The sequence below is a fragment of the Penicillium samsonianum genome, assembly GCF_028829775.1.
Source record: "Penicillium samsonianum strain IBT 33392 chromosome Unknown utg000004l_segment0_segment0, whole genome shotgun sequence".
Classification (NCBI taxonomy): domain Eukaryota; kingdom Fungi; phylum Ascomycota; class Eurotiomycetes; order Eurotiales; family Aspergillaceae; genus Penicillium; species Penicillium samsonianum.
In genome coordinates this window covers 1,758,762-1,776,698 of record NW_026643262.1, presented here as the reverse complement: position 1 = coordinate 1,776,698, position 17,937 = coordinate 1,758,762, and the positions used below count along the sequence as shown (strand labels likewise).

At 50.0% G+C, this 17,937-nt stretch overlaps 5 protein-coding genes across 5 annotated transcripts; 2 read left to right on the top strand and 3 right to left on the bottom strand.

Annotated features, from left to right (window-relative positions):
- Positions 1–1,177: 1,177 nt before the first annotated feature.
- On the top strand, positions 1,178–6,737 carry N7471_007594 (uncharacterized protein; the record flags this gene model as incomplete). Its single annotated transcript, XM_057280313.1, has 5 exons — positions 1,178–1,692; positions 1,745–1,793; positions 1,849–2,236; positions 2,288–4,795; positions 5,566–6,737. The coding sequence occupies 5 exons, from the start codon at positions 1,178–1,180 to the stop codon at positions 6,735–6,737; spliced, it is 4,632 nt and encodes a 1,543-aa protein (XP_057134573.1).
- A 617-nt stretch (positions 6,738–7,354) lies between these two features.
- N7471_007593 (aminoglycoside phosphotransferase family protein) lies at positions 7,355–8,223 on the bottom strand (the record flags this gene model as incomplete). The annotated part of the gene is made up of 2 exons (XM_057280312.1): positions 7,355–7,775; positions 7,973–8,223. 2 exons carry the CDS (start codon positions 8,221–8,223, stop codon positions 7,355–7,357), a joined length of 672 nt encoding a protein of 223 aa, XP_057134572.1.
- Positions 8,224–8,363: 140 nt separating this feature from the next.
- On the top strand, positions 8,364–9,817 carry N7471_007592 (AP-2 complex subunit mu; the record flags this gene model as incomplete). Its single annotated transcript, XM_057280311.1, has 3 exons — positions 8,364–8,700; positions 8,759–9,749; positions 9,811–9,817. The coding sequence occupies 3 exons, from the start codon at positions 8,364–8,366 to the stop codon at positions 9,815–9,817; spliced, it is 1,335 nt and encodes a 444-aa protein (XP_057134571.1).
- An 839-nt stretch (positions 9,818–10,656) lies between these two features.
- N7471_007591 (uncharacterized protein) lies at positions 10,657–11,466 on the bottom strand (the record flags this gene model as incomplete). The annotated part of the gene is made up of 1 exon (XM_057280310.1): positions 10,657–11,466. One exon carries the CDS (start codon positions 11,464–11,466, stop codon positions 10,657–10,659), a length of 810 nt encoding a protein of 269 aa, XP_057134570.1.
- A 3,419-nt stretch (positions 11,467–14,885) lies between these two features.
- Positions 14,886–16,873, bottom strand: N7471_007590 (putative C2H2 finger and ankyrin domain protein; the record flags this gene model as incomplete). Its single annotated transcript, XM_057280309.1, has 2 exons — positions 14,886–16,771; positions 16,825–16,873. 2 exons carry the CDS (start codon positions 16,871–16,873, stop codon positions 14,886–14,888), a joined length of 1,935 nt encoding a protein of 644 aa, XP_057134569.1.
- Positions 16,874–17,937: the final 1,064 nt, after the last annotated feature.

Genomic DNA, 17,937 nt, shown 5'->3' with positions numbered 1-17,937 from the left:
CAAGGTGCACCAAACTGGAAATGGTAGCCGATACGCAGATCGGCCAGGGGGCAGATCCCAGCGGAGATGCTGCAATACCGCTGATTGATTGAACCAGACCGAGGATAAATTAAGATAGCTGTTGTCTCAGACGCACTCCTTACATTGTCAATTAGCGGCCCAACCACGTCGGTGCAGAGGGGGGCGTTTGCGAGGCGTCAACAATGGCTAACACGGCCTGGACCTGCAGGTATCTGCAGGACAGTGGCGAGATCGGTCAAGTCAAAGGTCAAAGTCAAATTGGTCGAGGTCAAATATTCGTCAAATATGCTGAATCGATATATCGCCTATGATAGCCAAAGCGCGGCGCCACCCGTGGGAACTGAGAGTTGTCTGCTATTTTTTTTTTTGGTTCCACCGCGGACTGTGGACTGGACTTGAATATAAATGACGGTGTACCAATGCCTATGTTGTAAAAGCGAGGGACGATATGACAGCTCACTCGCATTATATATGCAGATCTAGTGCGTTGTTCAACAGCTTAAACAATCTCTTAAAAAAAAAAAAAAAAAAAACAATAGTCCCAAAGGGTCCGCAAAACACGTCGTTTCATGGTTGAATGGCAAGATTCACCAGACTAAAAAGACAATTAAGCCACCATATGGAGACTCGAGGATCTTCTCTCTCTCTCTTTGGTCCGTGCCAATGGTGCTAGTCCAAGTTGATGCAAGTTGATCCTTGCTAGATCGGCAATTTCCTCGATCGGTGGAGACAAAAGTAGATAGCTCAGGTACAATCGCGTGGGTAATATTATTGTCCTCTTAGATTCCTTGTAGGGTTCATGCTGGGTTCCTTTTCTGTAATAAAACTCAAATTTCATGTGAAATCAGTCCTGTTCCCACTTATCTTTTACGTGTTTTCGTTTATATGTAGGGAGGCTTAGGGCTGGTCTCCGTTTGCTGGCCTTTTTTTTCCTTCTTTCTTACCCTATAATGCGTCCCCGACGCCACGTCAATTAATCTTTTTTTTATTGTTAATTATTAATATTCGTGTACCTCCCCCGAAATCTATATTGATTTCGCGCATGAACCGGGTGACCAACATCACGGGATATGTGAAAGGCGTGCTGGTCTTACAATAACCAAGGACGTTTCTCTACGGAGAATCAATTGCATTTCGCTTCAGAAATCAATTCAAGATGCGGTGGTCTTTACTATTCACCTTAATAGTGTCCCTATTCTTACTAGGGACATTAGCAGCGCCGGCTTCGGGCCCCGGAGGACGCAATGTTGAAGTCGCCAACCTTGAGGCTAGACAGGAAAAGGAAATGGATCCTACAACGACAGAGAATGCTGCCAGCAAGGCTACGACGGCAACTCAAACAGATGCTTCAAAAACAGTAACCGGTGCGTCAACGGCTGCCGAAACTACAACGACCGGTGCTACTACCTCAACTACTGGCTCGACCGCTGCTACAACGCATACAACAACTAATGCCACGACAACTACATCTGCCGATTCTGCTACCTCAACTGTGCCCTCGCTCGATGGAACAACTGCATCTTCTCAGCAGCAAGCAGCAGACTCCACTAGACCAACCTACTCCGGTGGTCTGCCTATCAAACCGAGAATCACACCGGCATGGGGTGTTGGGGGATTTATACTAATAGCTCTCGGGGCTGTTCTGACTTTCATTGGTGTCCGCAAACAATGGTATGCAACTTTTGATTCTTTGATGGCAATAACATTTGCTAACAAAGAAAAGGGTCCAAATCTTCCTTTCAACCGGGTTCCTTAGCGCATTGGGAGTTACCGTAAGTTCTTTAGTTGGAGAATAGTAAAGAACAAAACTAAACAATCTCCATACAGGTCCTCATTATCTATGTGATGAGCCCACCGGTCAGCAATGCCGTGCAGGGCGGCTATCTCGTCGCCGTCTTCTTCACCGGTGCTGTGTTCGGTGGCTTGTCGCTCGTGTTCAGGGAAATCTGCGAGGGACTCGGCTGTCTTCTGGGCGGTTTCTGTCTGAGCATGTGGTTCCTTGCCTTGAAATCCGGCGGTCTTCTCACGGAAGGTGGCCCCAAGGCCGGCATGATCATTGCCTTTACTGCGGGATTCTACTCTCTGTCATTCAGCCACTATACACGGTCATACGGGCTGATTGGATGCACGTCGTTCGCTGGTGCAACTGCCTTGGTCCTTGGAATCGACTGCTACAGCAGAGCTGGGCTGAAAGAATTCTGGTTATATATCTGGGGTAAGTCTAACAATTCGGTTTCAAACTGTTCCTAGTTACTGACCGATCCAGGATTGAACCAAAACGTCTTCCCTCTCAGAACGGACACCTACCCCGTGACACGTGGTATTCGTGTTGAGCTCGCCGCGACTATCATCATTGCTGTTCTGGGTGTCATCTCCCAGGTCAGACTTTGGAATCTCATCAAGGAGCGCAGAGCCAAGGAAGAAGATTCCCGCCGGGAACACACCCGAAAGATCGAAGAAGAAGATGCCGAAGCCGGTCGCCGCCTCGAGGAAAAGAATATCCAAGAGCGCGCTGAATGGGAACTCATTTACGGAAATGGAAAGGCTGCGGATGACAAAACGGCCTCGGTTTCAGAGACTGCTGTGGGTGACTCGCGACGCGGCTCTGATGGATTCGAGTCCTCCGACAACGACAAGGAGGGTGAGATTGAGCTCAAGGAAATGCCGAGCCCGGATGCTTCTGGTAGTGCCGCTGACGGCGAGAAGAACCGCCAGGGTGAAAAAGATGCTCGCGAACTTGAGGCGGTGCCAGAGGAGGATTCATCCCAGCAGGGTCAGTCACAGGATGCAGAGCAGGAAAAGGGGGCCGAGAAGGAGGGTCAATCTGAAGGAAAGACGCCGAGACCTACTACCCCTGTTATTACTCATGTCCTTGGCGAGGGCAATGATGACGCCTCTGAGAACGGCGCTGACATCGGCTCGGAGGTTGGTACGCTGCGCTCGAAACGGTTCTCTGGCAGAGAAATGTTGAACCGGCTCTCTTGGCGGAACAGCAATGGTGTGATGAATGCTTCACAGTCTCAGGAGAATCTGGTGGCTCATGATGATGCCAGTTCTTCTGTACGGGGAGTTGTGGATGATCTCCATGAGATGAGCGTCGGCTGTCCGAGTGTTATCTCGGATGCGGATGTTCAGGATCGTGTTGAGAAAACGCAGAATGAAATTAGCCCCGAGCTAGCCCCAGAGAAGGACTCGGCAGATGCGGAGATCAAGTCAAATGTCGGTTCACAAGCTATCCAAGATGCTGGACTCCGTGTCGATACTGCCACAAGCCAAAAAGACGCCGAGAAAGTGATCACCGAAGAAACCACTGTCAGCCAGCCTGTTCAGCAGGTGTCTCCCGTCGAGAGCACTGTTGTTGCCGACAGTCCTTTGGATAGTTCTGGCATTTCCGAAGTGTCAGAAAAGCCCCAATCGCCGGAGACCCCCGCAACAGATGTTCAAGCAGACATTCCAGATGCTTCAAGGAAGACCAAGGAAGTCAAGCCCAAAGCTACATTGGAGCCGTCACCTCTGGATGAAGCAGAAGTGGAAACAGTGAAGGAGGCCAATGAAGATCGACCTCCTACTGCTAAAACCATCAAAGCCGAATCTATTCGTGAGCCGAAGGTTGTATCTTTGCCCGAGTCCAGGATTGAGCCAAAGATCAAAGTGCTCAAGAAACTGAATGCATCAACCGTCAAATGCATCCCCGAGCAAACATCACGAGTGATCCATTCGTACCGCACGAACGAATGGGCAAAGCACCTCGCAGACGCCGACACCCCTGAGATGGAGCCAATTGTGTTTGAACCTGAACCTGAGGTAGAAGAGTCAGAGGAAGTTCACGAGACTGCAGCATTTGTTGATGTAGGCGGTCTTCTCCAGACGCCTCTTACTGCACAACCACCACCAATCGTGAACAGGCCTGAATTTGATGATATGGACAATCAACAAGCTGCCTACATCTCATCTGTACCCTCGCCGGATATTCCCCGATCCAAGACACGGACCGGCGCGCAAGGACTCACCAAAGCAAATCCAACTTTAACCCAGAACGACTCGACAGCTTCAGTCAACATGCTACGATCAGCTTCCGGTCCTTTCCCAACTCAGGAATCGGGTTTGACGGCGATGCGCAGCACATCGACTCCCCTGTTGACAATCACTACTCCCAACGAGCCCAAAGAAACAGAGCCATCATCACGCTGGAACGGACCACCTCCCCTCCTCGCAGTCCGCGAGAACATGGTCCGAAACCGCATGTCCTCAACATCCAACCGCTTCGATCCCTGGGCTGCACGCAACGTATCCCGCCAGTCCCTACCTGACATGGCTCCCCTCGTTTCCCCAATTTCACCACCGCTCTCCATCCCCGAAGAAAGGGACATAGAGCGTGAGCAAGCGCAGCCCAGTGAGGACGACATCCCACTTTCCAAGCGGCGCGCACTACTACAGCGCCAGACAGTTCAGTCCCCATCTGCATTAAACCTTGACAACCTCGAGGCTTCCCAGTCCCCTGTGTATCCTCCGCAAGCTCCCGCCGGCGAACTGAACCGGTCTGCTTCGAGAATGGCAGCGTGGCGACAATCAGTCCGTGAGGAAATCACCCAAAAGCAAGATCCTTTGGCCCTCCAGTCCCGGCCCCTCAGCCCGGTCAGCCCCATTGATCGGCGCACTACATGGAACTCTGTACAGCAGATGCGCGAAGCCTCGTCTGTTCAGCTGGGTGATGCCATTGCAGACGGCATGCAGCGTGGCAACATGACAGATCTACACCGTCAGGCAATGCGGCGTATGCAGGCTTCTGCGAATCGAAAGCTGTAGTGCCCAGTCATGGCTCATTCATTTTACTCGATACCCTTTGATTTGATTTTGATTTTTTATAACTAGGTGTTGTTATTACACGCCATGGCGAATGTGTCTTTCCCACGACTTTATGAAGTATTTATTGCATCGATGTCTATAAAACCTATTTTATAATGTATATTTTTGCCCAATTCGTGCCTACCCAAGCTCTATGCAGCAAGTAATACGGCCTTACCGAGCACTGTCGAGACTTAGCCTGAATTGAAATGCATTTCGTCATTGCTAATAGTGCAATAGTACCTCGATTAGCGTTTGCTAGGGTGTGCATACTATACGCAATAAAGGCCGAGATGAAACAAGGGACGATCGATTAATCACAGTGAAACCGGGGCAAACGACTCGCATAAATTTTATTAAATTATTGGATGTGTATCCCTTTCGAGTCTCTGTCACTTCGATATAAGATATAGCATCCTTTTTCATGTCCAATTTCCAATTTCTGTCATATATTTAGCCAAAATCGAGATTATATACGCCAAGCAGGTTTCTTCTATAAGGATTTATAAGGATTTCGCCTCGAATTTCATCTCCGACAAATTCAAACCTCCTTTATTTTCCCTAATTCTTTTTTAACCTTATTCTCACGCTCATTTTTTGCATGTCCTCCACATAGGGCACTTTTTCCTTAGCCGATCTCCATCTCCCGCTCCAGTTCTCCCCCTCTCCTTTCTCCCCTCAAAACGGCGTCCCTAAAAGCCCCCAGACCTCAATCGAGGGAGGAAGAAGCATACTGTTATCCACGCGGCCAACAATTCCTATCCCGGCCTCCAGCCAATCGCGCCCCCGTGGAGTCAATTCCGTCATTCGTTCGCGCCCAGCGGCGACAGTGCGTTCCGATCTCAGGCCCGCCGTCGCTTCTCCGCCCACCAGCAGTCCGACTCGCAAACCCAGTCAACCACGTCCCACGAATAACCCCAATAACCGTCCGTCCCCACCAATCAGACGATAGCCTCCCACTCGGCTTCGGCCACTCACGCGACGCACATCCCCTCCTCAGCGTCCCAGAGCGACGCCGCAGCCGCCTAACCCCGTCCCCGAGCAGCCTAGTCGTTGAGCGCAGCCAGGGCGAAACAGAAAGTGGCCGCACTAGCATTGCCCTGCCTAGACGACACCGTCGCAGCGAAGAATTCTCAGAAATGGCAGCCGCGTTCGCGGGCAGCGCTGCGCGCGAAACAGAGAATCTGCGTCCTCCCGAAGCTGTCCATCTTACACAGGACGGCACTCGACAGAATGACCGTCCCCGTCACGCCCAGTCACAAACTTCCCTTCGCTCACAGTCCCAGATTGCTTCCGTACCGTCGCATACCGGTAACCCGCACGCTGATGTCGCCGAGGAGCTCGCTTGGGGCCCGGCTCACCCTTGCTTCCCGCATATTAATCCCCATGTGCCTATCGGGTCGAGGGAGCATATGACAACGCGTGTTATTCGGATCCGGCGCGATTGGATGATTAAGGGTGATTTGGCGCCGACGTTTTCGAATCTGTATCCCGAGATTCTTGATCCGTTGTTATCGGAACAGGAGTTTCGCAGGGTTATCTCCACCGTCAATGATGGTATTGTGAAGGCATTTGATCCGTTCAGTTTTCGGAATTGGTTCGATGGCGCGGTGGGTTTGTTGACTGGTTGGGTATGGGATGATCTCAATGCCCCCGCGACGAAAAGCCAGCTGCAGCATGTCGAGGCTTGGTTGGAGAATTGGAACCGTGAGGTCGGCGCCAAGGATGGTGTTCATATCTGGAGCTTGAGGCGGACGGCGTATATGTCGCTTGATATCCAGATTCCCGATCCTAAGGTTGGTATTGTACCCAGTGAGGCTCCTTCGGCTCCTAATACCAGGCCGAGTACTGGTATTGGGGCTGGATCTTGATGGGTTTTTGTCGGCTGGAGTGCGCCGTTTCCCCCTTTTGCTTTCTGATTGTACATCTTTGTGATTTGTTCCCTTCCTGGGACCTCTGCATGATATCCATCCCGCGGCAGTTTTTTTCGACACCGGATCTTTCCTTATATACCTTCGTCTTTTGAGTTCGAGGTTTTTTTTAATCTTTTTGTGATCTGATACCTTTCTTTTACATTTCTTCTGTCAGCTTCGTCTACATATCCCTGTTGATTCCCCTAGGGGCTACTTTACCCTGATTTCTTATTGTCATCTTGACCATGCCTCTTTATTCATATCTGGCTGTCATACTGCATTCTCACCCTTAGACTTGCTAGCATTCTGAAAAAGAATTACATCGCGGATTTGCTTTCACTCCGCTTTAATGCTCACCCCACGTTGATGTTTAATAGTAGTAGAGCAGCCCACGGTCCATGTATACATGATATTTGTACATATAGCATTGATGCAAGTCAGTGTTTGCTTTGCCTGCATAATAGTCTGCATCGGGCTATCTAGGAGGTTTCTTAATCTATTACCATGGGCTTTATCTCAGCTTCGCCTTTATGTTGGACTTGTTGCCTCGCCTTCTGAAGGATTTTGTCACTAGCTCAAGACAGTCTCGTCAAGGCTTCCTGACCTTTCTCATCCAAATCCGGATACTGTCTTAGATTACACAAATCTGTCCAAAATGCCTTGGCATCTTCATGTGCCTCGTCATGTACGCCTAAGCGCTCTTGCAGCAACTTCTTCCATTCAACATCCATATCCGTAAATCCGAAAGAGGCCGAGACATATTCATACCAGATAGGAAAATAGGCGGCATACTCCCAGTCGAGTATACTAACAACCTTCCCATCTTGGACCATGACGTTGCCCAAATTGAGATCGCAATGAGTGAGGACATAGGGCTCGCATTTGGGTAGGCGCTTCTTTAAGTTCTCTAACACTTTCAGGGGTAGATGGTGAAGGTTAATGCTGAGGGCATCCCAGAGTTCTTGGTCGGAATGAAACGGTCCACGGGGTTCAAGACTAAAAAACAGTAGACCTGGATAGCATGGGCTATGATCGACACATTCGATAGATCTTGACGTGACGGATCGAAGCTGCTTACGCACTTGAACGACTTGATCCGCGCTAGCCACTTTTTGGGGCCCTGACAACGAAGGCCATGTCTCCTCGAGTGTTTGGCCATGTATGCGCTCGAACGGTTCATAACAAAGTATCACCCATCGCGATCGACCCAGTCACGCAGAACCTTTGGAGCAGGGATATCGGTATAGGTTGCCAGGTGGTTTAGTGTTTTGACTTCAACTTTTGCTTTTGGACCCTCGTCCGGGCGGTCTTTCAAAATCACATCAGAACCGATTGACCAAACACCCCGTTTAGATGCACCGTAGAATAGTTTAAGGTGGCTAGAATAATTGCCCGTTTTGTTTGTCGAATGTCCAGCCGCATGCGATACAACCCTCTGGTTCATTCATTGCAGTTGGGGTTCAAGTAGTTTAAGAGCAACCGTGGACCTCCTTTTATACCTCAGGCGGTGTCGATCCACCCCACCCCTGTTTCCGCAGCTCTCCAACTCCCATCCCCAGGAGCAACTCGACTCATCACAACAATATGCTCTCGGGGATCCTCATATTCAATCAGAAGGGCGAAAATCTCATTTTTCGCGCCTTCCGTAGCGATTGCCGTCCGCGCCTGGCCGACATCTTCCGCATTCAAGTCATCTCCAATCCCCAGGTGCGCTCGCCGATCCTGACCTTGGGCTCGACGACCTTTAGCCATGTCAAGCACGAGAACATCTACCTGGTAGCTGTGACCAAGAGTAATGCCAATGCCGCGCTGGTTTTCGAGTTCCTGTACCGGCTGGTCATGCTGGGCAAGAGCTATTTCGGGAAGCTCGACGAGGAGGCCGTGAAGAACAATTTCGTCCTGATTTACGAACTGCTCGATGGTAAGACATAGAAAAGGCCCAATGGCCTAGAAGCAGACCCTAACAATTGATGATACAGAAATCCTCGACTTCGGCTACCCCCAGAACACCGATCCCGATACCCTGAAAATGTACATCACAACCGAAGGCGTGAAATCCGCCATCGCCAACTCCCCAACAGACTCCTCCCGAATCACCCAACAAGCAACAGGCGCTCTCTCCTGGCGCCGCTCCGACATAAAATACCGCAAAAATGAAGCCTTCGTCGACGTAATCGAAGACGTCAACCTCCTGATGTCCGCAACAGGCACCGTCCTCCGCGCCGACGTCAACGGCCAGATCGTCATGCGCGCCTATCTAACCGGTACGCCCGAATGCAAATTCGGCCTGAACGACCGTCTTCTCCTAGACACCGGCGAGACCTCCAGCAACATGAACAATCCCGGCGGCGGCAACGGCCTCAGCACATCGAAGACAACGCGCGCCGCGGCAGGCTCCGTCACGCTGGAAGACTGCCAGTTCCACCAGTGCGTGAAGCTGGGCCGATTCGACGCAGACCGCATCATCTCCTTCGTGCCGCCGGACGGCGAGTTCGAGCTGATGCGTTACCGCGCTACAGAGAACGTCAACTTGCCCTTCAAGGTGCATCCGATTGTTCGCGAGATCGGTACTACGAAGGTTGAATACAGTGTTGCTATCAAGGCGAATTATAGCTCCAAGCTCTTCGCTACGAATGTCGTTATTCGTATCCCCACGCCGCTTAATACTGCCAAGACTACGGAGCGCACGAGCCAGGGCCGCGCTAAGTATGAGCCGGAGCAGAACAATATTGTTTGGAAGATTGCGCGCTTCTCTGGACAGTCGGAGTATGTGCTTAATGCGGAGGCAATGCTTACGACTATGACTCATCAGAAGGCTTGGAGTCGGCCGCCATTGAGTCTTTCGTTTAGTTTGCTTATGTTTACCTCTTCGGGTTTGCTGGTGCGCTATCTTAAGGTCTTTGAGAAGAATAACTACAGCTCTGTCAAGTGGGTGCGCTATATGACTCGCGCAGGGAGCTATGAGATTCGGTATGTGTTATATCTTTCCGCTGGTTATGATTTTTGTTGCTGACTCAATTGCTTTATTTAGATTCTGATCATTCTCGGAATTTTGAGGTTGTTTGAGTTCGTATGGGAAGAATTCCAACGAACAGTGTTGATATCAATGGACTTGAGTCCGGTTTCATCTTGTTAGTTTTACTTTGCGCAGCACAATCGGTGTCTGGCGTTGGATGGAGCCATATACATACTGAATTTTTCACAAGTATCCAATTCTTCATTTCCCGTATCTTGAATATATGCTTGTAGCTGAGTTTGAGGTTGACCCTTAAAGAGATTCAGTAACAAGGAAAAGGGTTGAAGTTGTATAATAGCATGTTTTCACTCTGCTCTAGGTATATCCATCCTAGGCCTCATAGGGTCAGATAAAAGTCTGGCTCTACCAACTGAGCTAAGAGAGCTGGATATTCAAAAACAATATAGATACGATGAGACGATTGTAACACAAGCATGCATTGAGCAATAGTCAAATCTACACTTACCATCTTATTGTTGGAGTAATAGACAATGAAAAATATAAGTCAAGTTGGTAGTAGTAGATAGTAGTACAATTCCCAAACAAACAATAGATGTGGAAGAGTAAGTCACACAAAAAGAACAGTATATGAGCAAAAGAAGCAGAAGCATATTCACATAGCCCGAGTAGAACGGAACTCACAACACCAAAGAAAACAAATGCAACTTGTGCTAGTCAATAGACAACAAACCGTAAATAAAACGAACAAGTCTCACAAATACAAGAAAGTCTGATAATACAGGGGTGTTTTGACAAAGAAATCAAGCCAAGCAAGGGTAATAGGAATAAGGTCAGTCACAGGGTGGTACAGAGATCATATAATACATTAATAAAACAAGTAAGAATTGCAATAAGCAATATTCAACACCGACGCGGACGCAGGCCAACACGACCCTCACCAACGAGGGACTGCCACCTGGGCCCGACGTGGCTGCGACCGATTTGGCGCGCACACTCGTCCCATTCTTGTTGGGAGAGGCGGAATTTCTCGAGGACCAGCTCGAGAAGGTGTTGGTCTTCTTCGGCGGTCCAGTCTTGTGGAGCTGAAGTAGGGGCACGTTCATCTGTCACCTCGATGGAGGGCAGAGGCGCGTCTGGGTCGACGCGTGCGCCAGCTGGGATGTCATAGTCCATCTGGCGACGGGGAGGAGAGGGAGGGGATTGGGTGACAGGGGGAGAGTGTAGGGAGTAAAAGTCTGTAGAGGAAAGGCCGAGAGGCATATTGTAGGGGATGTGACGGCGGCGTTTGGGAGTCGCGAAGCGGTTGCGCGGGCGACTCATCTCCTCGTCGCTGGTATCATCATCGAAAATGTTGCGGCGGCGCTTGTTTGCGCCGCGGGTGGGTGCGGATGGAGGAGGAGGGGGTGTGAGAGCGGCAGTTCTGGGTGGTGGTGTTTGTCTAGGAGAGACGGGGCGCGCGGCCTTGTGCGATCGCGGCGAGCGACGGGGTGTGTTGAAGGGGATGGGGCTCTGGAGGCGTTGAGATTTCACTGATCGCGATGCAGGTGTGGGCGATTTGTTGAGTAGAGATTGTAGTGCGCGGCAGGTGCCGAGGAGACCGTTGCCTGATGGAAATCCTGTGTCGGATGGGGGAGGTGTCGAGAATAGGCGACTGGGAGTGAAGCGAGACGACCGGCGCACTTCGCATGGGAGGGCGGATGGGAGCAGCATGATTGTGGATATAAATGTAATGCGCGATTTGAGTGATTGAAGTTGGTTTGAAGATGAATTATATCAAAGAAAGAGAGATAGTCAAGTGTTGTTGCGCGGTCGCGCGATTTGTGGGTAGGCTGCGATTGCGCCGGAGGCGGTTGCGATGCGCGACGAGGGAGTTGGGGATGCGAAAATGAATGGATGATCTTGTCGTTGAAATGCGCTTCAATTTCCACCTTTTCCGGGGAATGCGACAGCAAGTTGGTGATATGAATGTTTTGGTAGCGAGTGTTGTAGGGAGAAGAAGTTGGAGGGGGAAATGCGATAAAAAGAAAATTGGGGCCGCAAACGGTCAAGCGAATGATCTCCCGTGCAACGTGCAACGTGCAACGTTAGGTTTATTTTCGGTCACAAAGAATGTGTTTGAGATCTATTATTGATTTCAGGTTCAAGGTTCAAAAGAACTATGAAACACTTGAAAGAGCTGAAAACAGTTGAAAAAGAAGGGAGTGTGAGAGATCTCAGGGTCAACGAAAGTGATGATAGGAGCTGATGATAGGAGCTGATGATGGGAATACTGGATAGGAACAGGAATGAAGGCCTTTCTATTATACTTGCTACGGAGTACTTGATGAAGGACTTGGAACTGTAGACCAGTGAAACAGTATACTAAGGAGTCTAGGACAAGAGGGATTACATGCAAGGCGCATACAAAGAGAGGGCAACAGGCACGAGGCACCCCTGAGACACTTTTTCCAATTACATTTCCTATTTAGGCAACAGATCAACCCCTGCGCACTCGAGTTTCTTTGAATTTGCTGTCGTAGATCATGATTGTATTGGTGTATTGCAATGGAATTAAAGCCTGTAACGCCAATGGCGTGCATTGGGGTTGCATACCAAGTATCCAAGCACAGGCCTAGAGGTTAGACGCGCGATGTCATACTATGTCATACTACTTCTTTGGTTTCCTGATCTCCATCTTTGCCACTGGGGGAAGTCGCGTTTTAATAATGATCTGAAAGAGGGTGAAGTTCCCTTCCTACTGTTCTCCTACCCTTCTTCTACCCTTCACCAGCCCAGGAGAATTGTTCCCTACCATGCCAGCCCTCTAGGACTCTAGGATTCTAGGACTATAGGACCTTTGAACACTTCCACTTGTATAATCCTACTCTTAGACCTTAAATAATATCTTAGTGGAATGGTGGAATGGTGGAATGGTGGCATGGTGCATTCATAATTTTCAACGCGTGGACGCGTCTCGCGTCGCGCGTTTCGCGTAACGCGATGTGGCGCGCCAAGACTTTTGAGCCCTAACGACATACATACAGTATGGAGTACACTAGCTATGGAGTACAGCATGTATGTGAAAAAACGGACCACTACTCGTGGGTCAATGCTTAGATGCCATGTGCCCTGTAGGATCAACCAGGGTCATCCCACTCGGGGGATTTTCTACACTGTACTGTAAGAAAGTCTGACTGCCCTTGCTTCGCCTTACTGGGATTACTCAGGCCAGCTCGTGCAAAGATACAGCCTGCATTATCTTGCAGAGCTCTGCATCTACCACATTGTGGGGTGCAGACTGGCTGCACACTGCGGGCCGACAAGCCCTTTACACATCCGTAACACATAGCTTCATTGCTACACTCACTATGATGTACAAGCAGTTGGTAAATAATATTTCATTTGTGCTAATCGAAAAGGGGTGTCTGCTCCTTGGAACCCAGCTTAACTAGAAGGGCTGACAGCGCCACTAGACCCATGACCATTCACAGGGACTTAGTTCTATCTACTCCGTACAATAATACCGAGTGGAGAGCCTTCGAAGTACCCGTGGACTCCTTAGCCACCCTCCATTCCAAGACCCGTGTTCCCAGCCACTGATCAAAATCCAATCTCATGCAAGGGGTAGCCCGAGGATGGAACTTTTCCCACCAAAAATCATTCATTAACACAAGGTCAGTTAGGGCACAGGGAAGCAAAGCGTCAATAGTACAGCGCAATAAACACAATATCTAGAATGGATGAAAGTCTCTGAGTTCTAAGGTTTTGCTCTCTTATCCAATGTACGGATAGATGCTATCTAAGCTTCTCCTGCACCCTGTGGCGTTGATGCAAGACATAAGCCCCTTCCCACGGGCCCTAATGTCGATCATATCTCCACATTCCTTCAATCTGCAAGCCCTAATGTGGCTGGGATTGTACTTGCCCCTCTAGGTCCCGCTTTTGGATAGGGCAAGATACTAAGGTTTCACAGGTTCGCCTTTACGGCCTCATCGTCTCAGACATCACTCAATATAGGTCTCTTGGCAGTTCTCTTACCCCATCACTCTCTCCCTGTCTTGCCTTCTGGGGCAAAGTTGTGTGATTCCGCTGGCGATCACTCTCTAAGGACCCGGCCTTTTACTCCGTACACTATTGCTTTTCTTTTCTTTTTCTCGAGAACACTATTAGAGCTGGCAGGAAGTTGTGGTTGGCTCTAGGGGCTGCGTGCTGTGTTCTATTGCCTCGCTCCAGGTAGGTATCAGAACCCTTCTAAAAGAGGGCTTATAGTATCAGACTTGATGTAGCGTAGCTTTTCTAGAATTTCAATAGCTATGGAAGAAGAGCTCGGTCCACAACACTCGAGGTCTACCACTCGTCCTGCAGACCGAGGCCATCTACTCCGAGTCATGTGTACAACAATCAACATCCCCATCGCTCGACCGCCCATTAGCCTAGAAGTGAGACCATCTCTCCAGGCTCGCTACTGATCAACACTCCCTATTTCTGTATCGAGTTGTCCCCCTCTTCTCTATCCCCCTGCCCTACTAGTACTCCCATAGTCACACGATAAGGATCCGCTATTCTTTACAGTGACTACTAACCCTACCCGAAACACAGGGATAAGAAAAGAGAGGCTACACAAGCAGAAGTGGGCTTATTACACTGGACCCTGGATTCATAGTGCCCAATGGACAGTGGAAGCCCTCCTCCCCTATCCTTATCCGTGTGGTCCCAGTAAGAGCTATCGTCGCCTTCCCTTGCCCCCTCCTGTCCCTCGGTGGGTCGTGGGCCATATGCCCGAAGGATCAAGGACTATTGCCAGTGTAACTTGCTTTCTAGGGATGGTCATTGAGTGACGATGAAATAACTTGTTGCTTTGCTGAGGATTATTATTCCTAATGATACTGGTGTTATTAGCTCTCAAACTTCTAATGCTGTTACATGCTTGCTTCAAATAGGAATAATGGCGGTGACTACAATCCGATTTTTACTATGAGAAGTGTAGCGAGTAACTGCCGGACCGGCGAGGAAGGAAAAGAGATGCTAAAAATGAAATTTCCTTCATCTATGGCAAACCCAGAGCCAATATCTACTTAGCAGTGAAATATCCCTGGCGGTAGTCACGCCGTCAAAACTTCAATACTCAAAGGGTATACAACAAAACCTCATTAACCTTGCATTCTCTTGAAGCGCTCCTCGGCAGCCCTCGCTCTGCGCTCTCTCTCCAATCTCAATCTCATCTCCGGCGTCATGCCTCTAGTCTCCTCATCTCTCCTTTCAGCTGCAGACTTCTCAACAGCGCCCACAGTACGACCACCAGATTTAGTCGTTCTCGGCTTCGCCGCCTTCTCAGCCTCTTCGCGTTTTAGGCGATCCAAGCTAGCCTTGCGCCGGGCGGATTCTTCCTCCTCGGCGGTTTTGCGTTCTTTCTCAGCTCGACTTTCGGCGTCGGCTTTGGAGACCGCTGATGGAACCTTGGCTGCTTCCCAGTCCCATTTTGGCTCGCCGAGATCGTGGCGCGCAATGCGGAAGGCGTCGCGCGTGGCTCGGTCGCCGGTGAGTTCGAATGGAGTTCTGCCTTCGTTGTTGACTGCCGTTGGGTCAGACCCGGCTTTTGTGAGGAGGGCCGTGACTACGGCTGGTGCATCGAGATTTGCGGCGAGATGGAGGGGTGTGGGGCAGCGGAAGTTTTGTGGAGAGTCGCCGGGCGTAAAGGTGAAAGAAGGAGGTATGGAGTTGTTTGTGATATAGGACATAAGGGCGGGAACCTTTGAGCGGCGAATGAGTGCCTGTAGTTGGGATGTGTGCAACAAGGCAGCTTCCTCTTCTTTCGAAAGTTTCGGCTTCTGTGGTTGCGGTTTTGGGATAGGTGTAGATGGTTTTAATTCCTCCTCCCGCCGCTTGGTTTCAGCCGCAGCCAGTGCGGCTTGGTCCACCTCGCTGACCTTCAGTCTGGTCAACTCCTTGAAGGACCGCATAAGCTCCCCTTGAGTCGCGCGGCGAGTATTGAAGGGGAACCCTCGTACTCGGGGGTCATTCTGCCTGAGGACCTGTCCGTCATATTGACCGAAAAGAGTCTTTCGATTTGTCTTTCCCGTAGCTCGGACGAATAACAGCTCGGCTGTGTCAATCATCTCTCGCCAATCCGACAACACCTCTCTGATATCCTTCTCAAGTGCAGCCTCGTTGTACCGGCGCAGACTTGAACCTGCTGAATGGGCTGCACCGCGTGACGCATCACTGGCAGACTGCGAACCACCCTGCTTTCGCCGCGTCGTGTATCGGTGGAACGTTTTGTGAGCAATGACCCGAGCCTGTCTGTCTTCAACTCCTCCTTGCTTTCGGTGAATCTCCGGTGCTAGCGAAACCAACATAGCCGCGAAGTGGCCACCTCCGATCATGCACATGAAAATGTGCGGGCCCGAAGTAGCGGGGTCTGGCACATTGCTTGCCTTGTTGGTGCGCGCTTTAATAGGCGCAAGCTGCTTTCGTCGTAGTGTATCAACCAGGTGGGCGGGCTCATCCTGCTCGACATTTGAGAAAATGGCTCTGTAGACGCCTAGGGACTTATTTGATGGCAATCCCGAGCTAGACAGCCAAAATATGGGGTGTTTCGGAGTGATTGGTGTCTCCGTCATTTCCGGATCCTCGTTCGGGTGGGATAGCTTGGCCTGCTTTTTCAGCAGGGCGGACAGCGTTGTGCCCGCGACCGCCTCTGCTTCCTCCTCCTCTGTCTCCGAGGACTCAGAACCGGATATAGACTCGTCTAGCTCTCCGATCGCCTTCGCAAATTCGATTTCCTCCAGAGGCGCATTCCCGCGCAGCTGGGCTTTGATGTTATACCGGTGATGGTCCGAGCGAACATGGCTGCGCTGTTCCTGTACACTGTTGTAAGAGACCTTGCAGAGGGAGCATAGGTTGGAGGTTGCGATCGCAGAGTCCTGTGCTGCTAGCTCGAGGTCTATCGAAGAGGGTTCGGGGTCTTGTTCGGCGACGGGCTGGCTTGTGGTCTTGGCCGTTAAGCTTGCAAGAAGTTCTGGCGGCAGATCGTACACTGGAGAGATCAGCGGAATGGATCAACGACGATATGGGGCTTCGTAGGCGTACCATAGAGAGGCCTTTTCAAGAGCTCCTCCATTTGAGTCGTGTCGACCATGATGGGCTGGGCGAAGAATGTGTAATGAGATCGTGGTGCCCCTCCAATGACGCTGATAAGTGGGCTCTTACCGCCTAAGAATAATGCGGGCACTATGTGGACTCTACGCGCTTTGCCGTCGCTTTTATGTCTAGATATTGAATCTGCAATAATTTTGAGTCATATTGTGAAGATTTACTCAGCCTCCTTTAGGACCTCGAGAACGCTCTTTTTCCATTAATTCTGGACTTGTGGGCTGTGCTCGCAGATATCAACGAGTCGGCCTCCCGATTAGGAAATTACACGCATGGACATAGTTTTCCCGTGTTCTTGATATTGTATTTGACGCCTTTGTAGAGCATTATTTGTGACAATGATTCTTTTCTCTAGCCCTATTTCTATCTACGTTTTATACACTTTCCAAGATTTTTCCTTTTCTGGTATCTGTTGTCATCACGTGATTCGGGAACAAGAGATTCGCATTTATGACGTGTGTTGGCGACCGTTCTAGTGGGCATGGGAGCTAGAAAGCCACTTGATATGTCCGGAATTTTCTGTGTTCTGCCCATTAGAACGTCTTTTTTGCTGCAATTAAAGCTATTGAAGCCTCTGATGTCTTTTGATCTAAAATTCCTTAATCAATCGCCTCTTTAAAAAGCAACTTGATAAACAGTGGCGCCCGACTTCGCCTTCCATGTTTGGGAGTAGAGAGAGATGCTCTTTCAAACCCTAATCACATGACCAGTTGATCCAGATAAGGTTAGTCCGTATTGTCAGTCATGTTCCGATGTTGAACGGTAAATTTTCATGTATAATTACTATGTACTGATCCAAAAATTAACACACAGGTTAGGGGCGTATAAAGCGGTAGATATAATATTTATAGCCCTATTTAGATTATACTATAATTAAGGATGACACGGTGAATGGGAGGCCAGAAACGGCCGCTTTTGACGCCGTTTTAGGCCGCTCGCTCACCGTGGTCGGTCTTGGCGTCACGTGTACCAAAGCCCACGGACAACCCCGTTTACTGCCACCCGTGCTTCGGGTTGGCCGTGCCTGGTGCCTGGCCTATTGATCGACCG